The following is a 12,725-nucleotide window of genomic DNA, read 5'->3' on the forward strand; positions in this document are numbered from 1 at the left end:
TTGTGGGAGGAGTGGGCTCTCTAGAGATGTGAAAGGAATGGGGGAGGAGTTCGGGGGGTTTTGTGGTGCCTCTCGCACTGGGAACGGCCACGGGCATTATTGAGTGAGTGGTGTGGTGTGGTGTGCACTTTCCCCTAAGATACCCACCCACACAATTTTCACATCGCTGCTAACCACCACCACCACCACCACCCTCATCACAATAGCGGGGGGGGATGGCGAAACAGGTGTCCCTGCGGCTTTACCTCCTGTGAATAGGGTGGAAAAAGCACGGGGGAATGACGGGAAAGGGTGGCTATCTTGACCACCAATACTGGCGGGAGTCCATGCCGTCCTCGAGAGCAACCAATGGACGACAATCAGGGCAGAGGAATGGGCTACTGTTGGAAGCGAAGCAAAGGAGTGAACCTTTAGATACCGGTAACCACAGCAAAGGAATATGATAAAAAAGAAATTCTAGGGAACAAATCAAAAAAAAAAAAGAGGTGTGGAAGCCAGCAGCTTGGTGGCATTTGTGCTATGAGTGAGGGACCACTCTTCGACCGCAACCAACAGGAGGAGTAAGAAAGGCAAAGGGCCAAGTGGCAAGTTCAACCGATACTCGGTCGTTGAATCTGCGGTGAGCAGACCGCTACCGTTGCTCAGGCTCGCATGGGGACAAGAGATCATGAAAGAGAATTGGGGGAGCATAAGAAGTGGGAAGAAGTGAAAGTCCAGTGTGCAATCTCGAGTTATCACTAGTAAGATTGTAACATACAAGTAAAAACTTATGGAGAGTGTAACCCAATATTGCCCTTTCCGTCCGCAGAACCTTGGGACGAAGGCGAAACAGAGAATGAAGAAAGAAAAGACGAAGACGTTTCGCCTCATCCGTTGTTCATCTCCAGTGACTTACTGCAACTTATCAGTTCCAGCGAGGCGAATCTTGTTCATAACCTTCCCACATGCATTTGTGAAACCCCAGGAATCGAGGACTCGTAGGGTTTCCCCGCACTTTGGGCCCCCGAACACAAAATGGCTGTCAATCGGATCTATCATAGGACTACTCGAGTAGTCTCAACGCTCTAGCGTTCACTCTAGCTCCCCCCCACCTGCCTAGCGACCACACCACAGAACGACGGTGATAGAAATGGTTTTCGAATCCCCCGACGATAGGGTTTGGTCCACATGTCCAAGCTTTTTTTTCGCCTAGTTCACTCCTAGGGAGATTAGGACTGGAAAAAGATTCCAAGTAACGTCATTCTCGCTTTCCTTCTTTCTTTCTTTCTCGTCGGGAAGGGAGTGGTTATCGTAGGGCTACTGTTAGAGGGATTAAGATGGTATTGCTAGTGCACCGGTGGTCTATTCGTAGTTTGACGACAGACGGGTACGGTATTGTGGGCGAGGGGGGCACAGAACGACACACTCATAACTGTGCTGCTGCACGTACAGTACTGTACTCTCAAATAGCGATAATGCTGTACTGGTACCGGTACCATAACACCTCCATTGCTGTTATGATAGCAATTTCGGGCCTAAGCTTCCCTTTCCCCTTTCCCTCCCTCCCTTGTCACCCCCTACATACCGGTACTCGAGCACCGCACTCTATCATACTGATTCACACAGCATGATACCGGTAGCAGCCTATTTATGATAAATCATGATAGGCACCTAGCCTTCCAGAACACCGATCACCACCCGATATTAACACTCCACCAGCACATCAGCACCCACCTCACGCAAAAAAAAAAAAAAAAAAAAAAGACATCGCCACAACAATCACAGAAAGAAACAGGAAAAAGGAAAATAAAATAAAATAAAGCGGACCCTGATCATCCCACGATCCTCACGACGGGGAACGAATCAGGCATTCTTCATCCCGAAGACATACTCGAGTACTGTAACCAGTACTCCAAACCAATATTGGCAGAGCAAACCCAACTGATCAGGCAAAAAGAAAAGAAAAGAAAAGAAAACAGAAGAAAGAAAGAAAAAAAGGTTATTTCATCAGCGTCGACGTGACGTCGGATCGGCGTTTCTAGACCCTTTTTTATTAATGGGCGGGTGTGGTTTCATATGCCTGTTTGCGAGCGGGCAAGCTAGGGAGGGAAGGAGTCCGTGGGATCGGCTTCTGGTATCAAGGAAGTTACGGTATTCTTCGGATATTTGGAGGCACTACCGGGAGAGGGGGGGATCTTTAATTTCTTAACTTAACTCCTATCATACTTTATCATACACTGCTATTTCATCTAGCGGATGGTGCGTTTGGTATTCATGGTGCAGGTACCGGTACCGGTGCTCGTGCCGTAAACACAACCAAGCACAACACATTGTAACACAGGTTTGAAACAAAACGAAACGAAAAACAAACAAACAGGTGCTGTAATCGGGAAGGAAACGACCACTATCGATGGATATGATATGATATACGTGCTGTACCGTACAGTAACTGATTACTCAAGTAATGCACCCTCCTGTCTGTCGTTCACACACTCTACCGAGAACTCAGCGCTCGAGCGGTTATGGCAAGGCATGCAAGTCATCGGATTTGCTATCGGCAGGCCGGGGAGAGGGGTGGAGGGTGAGGGGGGAGGGTGAGTTTTTTTTTTGTGAAATCATCGCTTCATTGTTTTAAGGGACAAGAGTGCTGCATGCATCTACAAGCTTGCTAAGAGCACCGGTACGGCTTGTGGGAGAGGAAGGTGAGTAATGAATCTTATATTCTCTCTCTTCCTTCCTTTTTTTTTTTTTTTTTTGATAGATAGATCTGCTTCGCAGTGGACATTGTACCGGAAAGCGCAGCACTTCACGGGACTCGGGCAGCATAGTCCAATACCTACGAGCACCCTGCTTTTAAATCTCAAGACCCCACTTGCCTACTTACCTGCACAACACTTTCAAAACCATAATCTCCCCCTCCTCCTCACCGCAGCCACTATTACGGTACGGTGCGCTTCAATACTTAAGCATCTAAAATCAACACCATACTGCACTACAGATCGGGGATCGAACATGAAGAATTTAAAATATTAGAGGAAAAAAGAAAAAAGATACGAGTAGAATACACTTATCGTAGTGTACGAGTATGTTTCTTTTTCTTCCCTTTTTCTTTCTTTTTTTTGGATAAAAGAGTGTGGGGTGGAATTCCGAGCAGGGTAGGGATGAAGAACAGCCCCGTATGATAATTCCATCCGCGAATCCGCCATCATGGGCGGGGGGAAAGAAAAGAAAAAAGGAAAAAAAACAAAATTGTCCAGCCCTAAGATCCCACTGATAAGCAGAAACCAATCCATCCTTCGCAAAACTCTATGTATGATATGATAGCAAGTCACGAATATGCGCACCATCACAACACGGGAACAATTGAGATCGTTATCGCCCAGGTTTCTCTCTCCTCGATACTTATGATACCACGGTCCTGTCACCTTCGGAGCGCGGGCTAGGCAGGCAGGCAGGCAGGCAGGCAGGCACGGTATGTAGGCAGGATCTTATCCTCCCCCGCCTACGGCGCTGAAGAAGAAGTGTACGGTACTACACTACGGCGGGAGCACCGAACCGCACCGCACCGTAACTTGTACTGTACCTACCTATGGTAGCTTACCGTGGCAGACCCGGTAGATCTCCCGGAACTCTCTCTCTACTTCACTTATTTATTTATTTATCTATCGAGTTTGCCGGAGCAACACTTTTTGCTAGGTTCGTGTCATGGATGGATGGATAGGGGTACGCTGCGGTGCGGTACGGAACGGTACAGTTGGTGTGGGGTGTGGAGTATGTATGGTCCGTACCTGTTTTTTTGTGAGTGACTCTTGCTACTACTGTATGTACATCTAGTTTCAAGGGTTGGTACCGTGCCGTACGGTCCGATCTATGATATTTTACCTGTTCTCCCGCAGGCAGAATTTCTTGCTAGATCTTCACTCTAGAAATTCTATCCGGGTATCGGGGGTGTGGTGGGGGGGGGGAGTGCCATACAGGTATCATATTAAGAGTATATATCTCCACCTTTGCAGGTGTCATGTTAAACTGGATATACTCGTGCGTGTATCATGCCACGGAGTCACCACCGGTATTGCACGATATGCCAGTGGCACTATACTTGTAGAGTACGAGTCCCACCATAGTAGTACGAACCCCGCCATAGTCTACCCCTCTTGAACCTGATCCGCCAAGACGTTCCGAGTGACATGCCATGACCCTCCGTATTATTATGAAAAAGAAAGAAGGAAATTGGGAAACCAACCCCTGGGAAAATTGACTAAAAATGCTTCGACAAGCGAGCGAGCAAGCCTTCCTCGGTGGAATTTGACATTGTTGATGCTCGGCGACTAGCTAACTTAACGGGGGGGGGGTTTGTTTTGTTTTGGGCTGGGTGGGTTTGTAATGCTGGGATACCCCGCATTTGGCCAGTGAGTTAGGTGAGAGATGGGATTGACACTGTACCATAGTGGGTATGGTGATCAGGGGGTGGGGATAATCTTTACTTTTGAGAGTTGTTTGGGGTTATGGTGCCGTAGTATAGGTCCCTTCTATGAACGGGGGAGGGGAGCGGGGAAGGGGTGAGTAAGTTTTTGGAGGGATGGCGTGCAGCAATGGCTTTCTAGACCGTGAGGGTTTGCGTGGCAGTATGTATTAGTCCCCGTTTTTGCGCCTCTTGGAGTGATATTCTACGAGTACAATACGATTCTGTAGCCTGGCCCGGGTTAGGACAAGGGCATGACACTTTCTCATAATCCACAGGCACTGAATCATATCCCTACGGTATCATAGTTTAAGCCGTAGTCATAGCTACCTGTCATGACATGTCATCTTCGTGTCGAATCGGCACCATTCTGTATGTATATATGAATTTCTGTTCGTAATTCAATCATTTCATTCTTCCCGGCCCTCCTGGGTGAGGGCTCATTTATGTAGGCACTGTACCCAGGTTAGATGTATGTCGTACGGAAGCACTCATCGGTTCAGAGGACGGCCGACCGACCGATTCCCAGCTGAGAGAAGGAAGGGGAAGAAAGAGAGAGATTCAGCGGGCTGGCTCAAGGCTACGAAGCAGACCAAACAGTCATATCGATTTTCTGCGGTATCCCAATGATTGACACCGACCGGTGTGTACTTAGCCCCCAAATAAAAGGAACAAAAAGAATAAAAAGAGTAAATTTTTAGGGGCGAGCAAGGGGCACAAGCGGATGTTTGATATCAAACTTATAGATTTCCAAAAGAAAATTATAAAAAGAGCATCACAGAAAAGGGAAATCCCAACGCCTGATTGACCAAGAATAAAAATAAAACAGATAAACCGCGCTTAGAAATCGAGAATAGTAGCAGGGAGCTTCTGCAAGGCCGTGAGCACACCTATATCGCAGAAAATTGTCAGCCAACCATTCAGCACGCCCACATGCGAGAGTAATCCTTTTGCAGCTAATCTTACCCGCAACTCCAGTGATAGTTGTATTTGCCTGAGAATTCTTGGTTCCCACTTTAACAGTCGTTACGTTCTTAATCGCCTTATTCCGGCCCAATTCATTCGCCCAAGCAAAGACTGGTTCGTCATCGCGGCCGTCTCCCACAACCATCAGGAAGTCTGTCCCGGGCTCGTCTTGGTCGGCTTCCAAAGCCATGACCTTTTGTGCTGCAGTGGTCTTAGTCCAGCTCATAGATTCCACAAGGACTGCTCCACCTAGGGGAACTGCATGAACATTATAGCTTTCACATGAGTCGTTTATATGATTGCAGCATTCGCCAGCTTGCCGTGCAGCGAGCACCTGATCTTCTGCCCTACTGTAATGCCATATGTAGGAGCAATTCCGTTCTTCAACGAAAGTACCAGGTGTCCTTTCTACGTAGTAATCCATAATCTCTTTCACACTCTCCTGCCACGGGAGCTTAGTATCCGCTAAGCGCATCCAACGGTCGTTTTGGAACATGCGTATAAAGCAGCCACTCTCGGCAATGAGTCCAATTCCTGGAACTCGGTGGAAGAGACGCTCAAGTTCCTGCATCGCGTATCAGTACCGTGAGTTGTTCAATCCAGGGAAGGAAAGAGAAGCTATACCTCAGGGGTCCTGGAACTCATCACGTACACCACATTTCGCTCATCAAGAAGTAAGTCGTGCAGAACCTCTAGAGTGCGTTGAGGACTTGTGAGAATGATACTTGTAGGGGAACCCCACGAAGCTAATGTCCCTTCATAATCCAAAAAGAAGACTCTCTTCTCGGATTTTTCGTACACCTCCACAAGAGCCTTTGTCGATAATCTCGGGATCATAGTTGAACCACGTCGCTGCTGCTCCTCCCAAGAACGATCAAGCTCATTTATGAATGTCTTGCACCAATATGATGCATTGTGGTGCATAACAATCTTGTGCAGCTTCTTCCATCGCTCGCTCTTCTCTTCTTCCGACATTGTAAGAGCTTGGTAAAGTGCGTCGGCACATTTGCTATGGTCCCAGGGGTTCACAGATATCTCGGCGCCATCAAACACGGAAGCACTCCCGGTGAATTCGCTGAGAATAAGAGGAGCATGCTTCTCACCCTGACAGCAAACAAACTCGTGACTTGTCAAGTTCATACCATCGCGAAGGCTGGTCACGACAAGAGCATCGGCGATAGTAAGGAGTGCGAGATACTGATGATAGCTGATGTCTTGGTGAAGGTATACAACTGGCTGGTAATCCAAAGTAGAATGCGCGCAATTGATGCGAGTTACAATGTCGATAACGGTCGATTGCAACTCAACTATGGAAGTTGTGGTGAGAGCGACTTGTATCAAAATGACCTGGTGATTGTTAATATCTATATCTCGAAGTTTTGGACTGCAGAACTACCTTCCCGACCCATTCGGGATGCTTCTTTAGGAAAAGCTCAAATGCCAGCATTTTCTGCCTGACACCTCGCACACCATCCAACTAAAAATAATAAGTACTAAGAATAATGCTAGACCACGAATGAGGGTAGCATACCTTGTCTCGGGCGACTAATAGCTTCTTTCCAGCATATCTTGTTTTGAGGGTATCTAGCCACTCTTGAACTCTTTCTTCTTTCCTCTTCTCCTCCAGTTGGGCGGGGTTTACGCCAATCGGCAAGCTAATAACATTGACAAACCTGTCATCAAGCTCCAACCCATCATTTTTGGCCTCGACACATAGCAGTCTGCTGCAAGTCTGCAAAAAGTGGCGTGTGTACTCCTCCGTCTGAAATCCAATCAATGAAGCTCCCAACATTCCCTCCAGCAACTGTTGGCGATGTGCCAAGCATCGGAAGATTTCTGAGGATGGGAATGCCACGTGGAGAAAGAATCCGATCTTAGCCTCTGGACCGAGGACTCCTCTGACCATCTTAGGGACTAAGAGTAAGTGATAGTCGTGAACCCAAACGGTATCACCACGCTTGTAATCCTTAATGATGACGTCAGCAACGCAACGATTGACCGCCTCAAAATACTTCCATGAGTGATCCAAAAAGGCCCTGGAGATAGAAATTAGATATCTTTTTTTTTGTGTGCAAAATTTCAAGGGGTTGTGTCTACTTACTTGCTCTTTGGATGGTCCGGGATTTGATAGTGGAAAACAGGCCACAAAACCTGAGAAAACAATCAGTATGATTGCAAGTATGACTTTGATAGACTATTCAAACCTCCTTGCAATAATGCTTATAGTGGCTATCGAAATCCTTATCTTTAGGAAAAGCTACAAGTGAATCGTAATCCTCGCGGAGACGCCCCTCGATCGCAACTTTCATCGATTCCTCAAGGCCATCTGTTGGAAATCCCAATGTTCCAACCCAGGTTTTGTCCTCCAAAACCCCCGAGGAAATTGCAGCCTCGACAGCATTTTTTAATCCACCATTTCCTAGACCAGTTCTTTTGATACGCCAAGGCTCATCCATAACTGAACTACTACGCTCGGATGCTGATGACCGGCGCTTCTCACGCTTGTAGGTGGTGGGAAGAGGAAAGTAGCTATCCTCGAGACCCTGCGCGTTTGAAGCGATAATATTTTCTGTAGAACCCAGTGGCAGGGTTCCCGTTGATGGTTTCGGTTGGTAGGGCTTCCGGGGAAGAACCGGCTCACTAGTAGAGCCGAAGAGCGCATTCTCGGAAGCACCGAGGTGGAAGAACCCCTCGCCCGTAGGACTACCGGCGGCAGCTGGGGTCAAAGGGGGGGTTGGTTCGCTCGCTGATATCGAAGAGAGGCTTCTGCCAAGTGTCTGAAGGAGGTTCGGTACTGGGATCGGTGTCTCAAAGAGAGAGCGAACTATCTCGGTGCGGTTATTGGTATTGGCTGCCAATTTCATTCGTGGTGGTGACCTCCGGGAATCCGAAAGGGCTCTTTCCCGAGAGGTAGTGGGTGACCCGAGTGGAGACCTATTGTGGGGGGTTTCGGTGCCATTGTCGAAATGGACGGTATAAGGGAGGTGGCTAAATAGAGGACGTCAGTACCCCAGAGCATCGAGTAGGGTTGAGACGCAGTCAACAACAATGAGGAACTCCAACTGAGTGAGAATACTCACAGAGAAGCCACGAATGTGGTCATAGTGGTTGCGTGAGGCCTTATAACCTCCTCGCACACTTATTTTGAATTTCGAGGCCAGAGCAGAAACGTTTATTCCCTCGACCAAGCGAAGGAGTACAGCTTAGCTAGTATACGGACCGTTACCGTATATCAGTCACCGTGTATCAGTTACCGTGTATTAGTTACCGTACAACACAAGAAAGCCAAAGCCAAGGTTGTCAACGACAAGTCCGAAAAGGTAGGAATTGGGTTAAAGATAAAGAGTTATTTGACGGCAGCGAATGGAGCGATTGAGGTGTTGATGGTATTCTTCTGGACTCTGACAATACTAGAGTGGAACCGGAGGAGAAAGAGTAAGCTGGGGTTATTTGATGGAGGGGGAACGATCAGGGACAACAATCGAGGCTCGAGGGAAGTTCAAGATCAAAGGAGCGATATTCTACACGTTGGGAGTTAGAAGGGAGATGGGGTTAAAAAACACTTTATATTTATTTCTCCACTAACTGGACTTCCTAGAAACTGGGGTAGTAAGAATACCGGTATCTAGAGCTTTCCGCGCAGGGGAGGAGGGGTAGGTGGGCTTGACGTAACATCAGGGTGTAGTTGGTGCCAATCTTTTTTATTGAGACATAGACTACAGACTAAAAACTCCGCTCCTTTTGGCTTTCTCATCCACCCCTCCTCAATTGGGAGTTCTCGAGTATGATACTCGCTCAATCGCCACCCAGCCAGTGCCATTGGCCGGGATCTGTTTCCCTAGCATACAGATATCGAAAGCGGCGAACAAACTCCCGCGCAGGCAGGAACGGTGCAAGATTGTGATACCGGTAGCAAGTTGAAGTGAGTGTGAAGGGAATTAAGGAATATTTCCCTTTCATGCTACCCTTGCCGTTGGACATCTTACCTACGTACCATATACAAGTACCAGTATGCACTCGAGTATTTGTCAGGTGTTGAGGCTTAAAAAGTGAAACGGGGCAACTGATATCAAATGAGTTCTTGCACCTGTACTCGAGTATATTTCTCAAATATCGCCAACAGGCCAGGGGCGGATAGGGGAAGCCTCGGGGGAAGCCACAATGCTGGAGAACCTCGAGAAAAGCTGTAGGGTAGCTCCAATTGTGGTGTCTGTCATTTCACCGTGGAGAAGCCGTTGGACTGGGCTACTGTAATCTACTCGAGTATGGCCTACCGTTGAATGCGATGCTGAGTTCAGGGTACGGTAGGGAACCAACAAACGAGCACATGTCGCGGGCCTAGCGAAAGTGGGAGCTAATGGAATGCTGGTAGGACTATCATGGGCTTCTGCGATCACGGATCGAAGAGAGCCCGCCAAAAAGCGGTGCTACCCGTACTTGAGTACAGTACTTAGAGTACTGTACCACCATCTACCACCATCAACCAAACTTAAAAGATGATACCGTACGAGTATTGTACTAGGTACCAATATCTCGATGAGATATCGACTCTCTTCGATGGAAAAAGGAAATTGTACTGAAAGGGCAAAAGCATGGGCTGAAGGCTGTTTGAAGTTCACTCACGCTCAACGCTCATGCAAAAAAAAAAGGTAAAAACAGAAAGGGGAAAAAAGAAAAAAGAAAAAAGAGTAACGTCGGAAATCGTCATACATGGGGAGATCATTCTTCCCGTCTGCAAAGAATTAATTCCTGCAGGCATGAGGCTAAGGCAAAAAAGCCCATTGACCAATCAGATAGGATGCTGTACTAAGTTGGATCGACCTCATCCCAAGCTTGATTAAATTTAAAGGAGAACAGAATGTTGAATTACCGGGCAGGTCATCCGGAATGAGAAAATTTGTGGGATTTGTGAGTGGAAGACTACAGTGAAATACCGGGGACGAAGGAATGGAATGAGCATTGAATATACCCGGGAGTCTTCCGGTATAAAATGCTACGCAGTGTTACTAACTTTCCTTTCCTTGGGAAGTCCTTGGAAACATCGGATAATAAATGTGAATAGATCCTCACTTGACCCACGCGGGCTGGCTCAAAGAAGCGGCGGGCGGGATATCCAGGGTTTGTCTGTTTCTGTGGTATAATTTAGTCTACAGCACAGTACGGCACAGGTACCGTGGCATTTTTTCCCCTCTCGATATGCTGGGTGTTCTTCACCATTGGATCCACCGTCCCTTGTTATGATAGCAGGGGGTGGGAGGAAGAGGACTTAATCCGACCCCAACGAAAGGGTATGAATTGTGACAGCGAGCAGTGGTTTCGCGTACCTGAACACTACTACGATAGACTATATCTTTGTCCGATTGTGCATGTTGTCCTACAGGTGGGAGAAACACAGCAAGGGAGCCGGCCATATAATTTGCTTCCACATCAGCAGTCCACCCAGTCACAGATGTGCAAGCAGATACTGTACGGCAGGTACAGTAGTCTACTGTGCCTGGTTAACCTCCCCTCGACTTCCTGAACACTACAGCGCACCGGCGCAGCGCTGGACAGTGTCTTTACGGGGTCTTGCTTCTCCGATTCACCGCAAACATCGAACAGCTCACCCCATTACAGGTACCAAACGGCCATTGTCTTCTCAGGGTTGGCATCATCTTTACATGGGGTGAAAATGGGCCTTTTACTGAACCCAAGACTCGCATAATGGGCGGTTGACATGTGCAGAGTAAATTTATGCATGCAGACTACAGTGGAGCGATGAGGATGAAGAGCGAAAATAAGATTTAGCCTAATCCAGAAGTCGTTGACTAAGAAGCGCAGCAGTTGAACTGAATTCGGGCTCAGAAATCCTCCTTGAAAGAGTAGAAAGCATTCCATTCATTTAGAGTAGCCTTAGACCACTAACTTGACAGGACAGGAGGAGAACTCGTAATATTAAATTTAACGCTTCTCGAGTACTGTAGACTGCCGGTAGTATGACATGATACACACATTAACAAAGGGCGGAGAATAACCGGGGGCGCAGTGGAGAATATTCCCCGGAGACAGGGCATGCCATCACACCCTGCACGCAGTGCTCCCTGTCGAGCAGAGTTACCATAGGGTATCGGAAGTGCTGAGAGTGTCATGTGTCGAGCCAAAACTCTATTGGAAGCGAAAAGAACTGCCGTGAGTTTTAACTTACCACTTGTAACGATGAAGGATACCGTCCAATAATAATGATCACTTGCTTCAGCACTACAACCCCGATCCCTCCCTCATACCGTTCCAATACTTGAGTAGACCAGCTACAAGTACCCTGCCATCCTAAATCGTGTGCGAGTATACTCGAGTAATGGTGCAATGTACCGGTACGGTATCATACTCGAGTAGAACGGAGCTAGCTCCTAAATCTACGATACTCACTCGTCTTTGCCAAGAATACCTTCGCCAGCCGATAATTTGCAGGAGTCCTCCCAAATATTCGCCTCGCGGAGGTATTCTTGGCAAAGACGAGTGAGTAGTCTTCATATATGTACTGAGCAGTCGCGCCAAGGAGTGATATCTGATCTCATCAAAGTGCGCGATCTGATCTTCTGATAAACAAGTGATCTTATCCACCTCCGCTGTGTTGTTTAACATCACAACCACATGCTACACCTAAAATACCTAGATCCAATGATAATAATACACTCTACCGTGTGGTAGAGGGGTGGCTAGTCTAATGGTGCCGCCCGGCTATCGAACATAGCATCTCATCAAGTCTTTTCAACTCTTTTGGCCCGTGGCAGGGCACAGTTATGAGTGTGATGACGGAACCGTGACAGGACATCAGGCCAATGACATCACTAGCACGGTCCTCAAGATTCCCCCCCACCAAAAAATGACAAAATTTAATGGAGAGCCGAAAACAAAAAACGAGAAAGAAACCATGATTGAGGATCTCTCAGAACGCCCATTCCATAGGTCTATTATGTAGAGCAATCAATACCACGAGTAAAATTCCCCTTTCCTCCCTCCCATATTGCACATCAGTCAACCCATCCATCAATCCCCCCCTACGACAAGTCTATTCCTCCTCCTCCTCCTTCCTTCACCCCCCCCCCCCTTTCCCTATCTTCTCGCTCCTTTCCCCAAGCCTAATCCACCAAACTGCGAGGTTTGCTCACTCCTCTATTGACCCGTAAAGAGAACTGAACTCCACAGACCGGTAGAACCAGAGCCGGAACAGTTGGGTACCAGCAATCCCACACAACCGGCCAGGGGTCAGAACCAAGTTGTCAGCTTTTACTTTAATTTTTTTTACCGTGTCTGCAACCTATTCCACTTGGTCATCCCC

At 47.6% G+C, this 12,725-nt stretch overlaps 1 protein-coding gene; it reads right to left on the reverse strand.

The window, feature by feature from the left end:
- Positions 1-5,281: 5,281 nt before the first annotated feature.
- GSTUM_00011961001 (uncharacterized protein) lies at positions 5,282-8,352 on the reverse strand (the record flags this gene model as incomplete). XM_002842251.2 has 7 exons in its annotated part: positions 7,612-8,352; positions 7,509-7,558; positions 6,939-7,443; positions 6,804-6,884; positions 6,032-6,754; positions 5,408-5,972; positions 5,282-5,331 (listed from the first exon to the last, which is right to left on the reverse strand). The coding sequence occupies exons 1-7, from the start codon at positions 7,861-7,863 to the stop codon at positions 5,282-5,284; spliced, it is 2,226 nt and encodes a 741-aa protein (XP_002842297.1). The 5' UTR covers positions 7,864-8,352.
- Positions 8,353-12,725: the final 4,373 nt, after the last annotated feature.

The sequence above is a fragment of the Tuber melanosporum genome (genome assembly GCF_000151645.1).
Source record: "Tuber melanosporum whole genome shotgun sequence assembly, scaffold_93, strain Mel28".
Classification (NCBI taxonomy): domain Eukaryota; kingdom Fungi; phylum Ascomycota; class Pezizomycetes; order Pezizales; family Tuberaceae; genus Tuber; species Tuber melanosporum.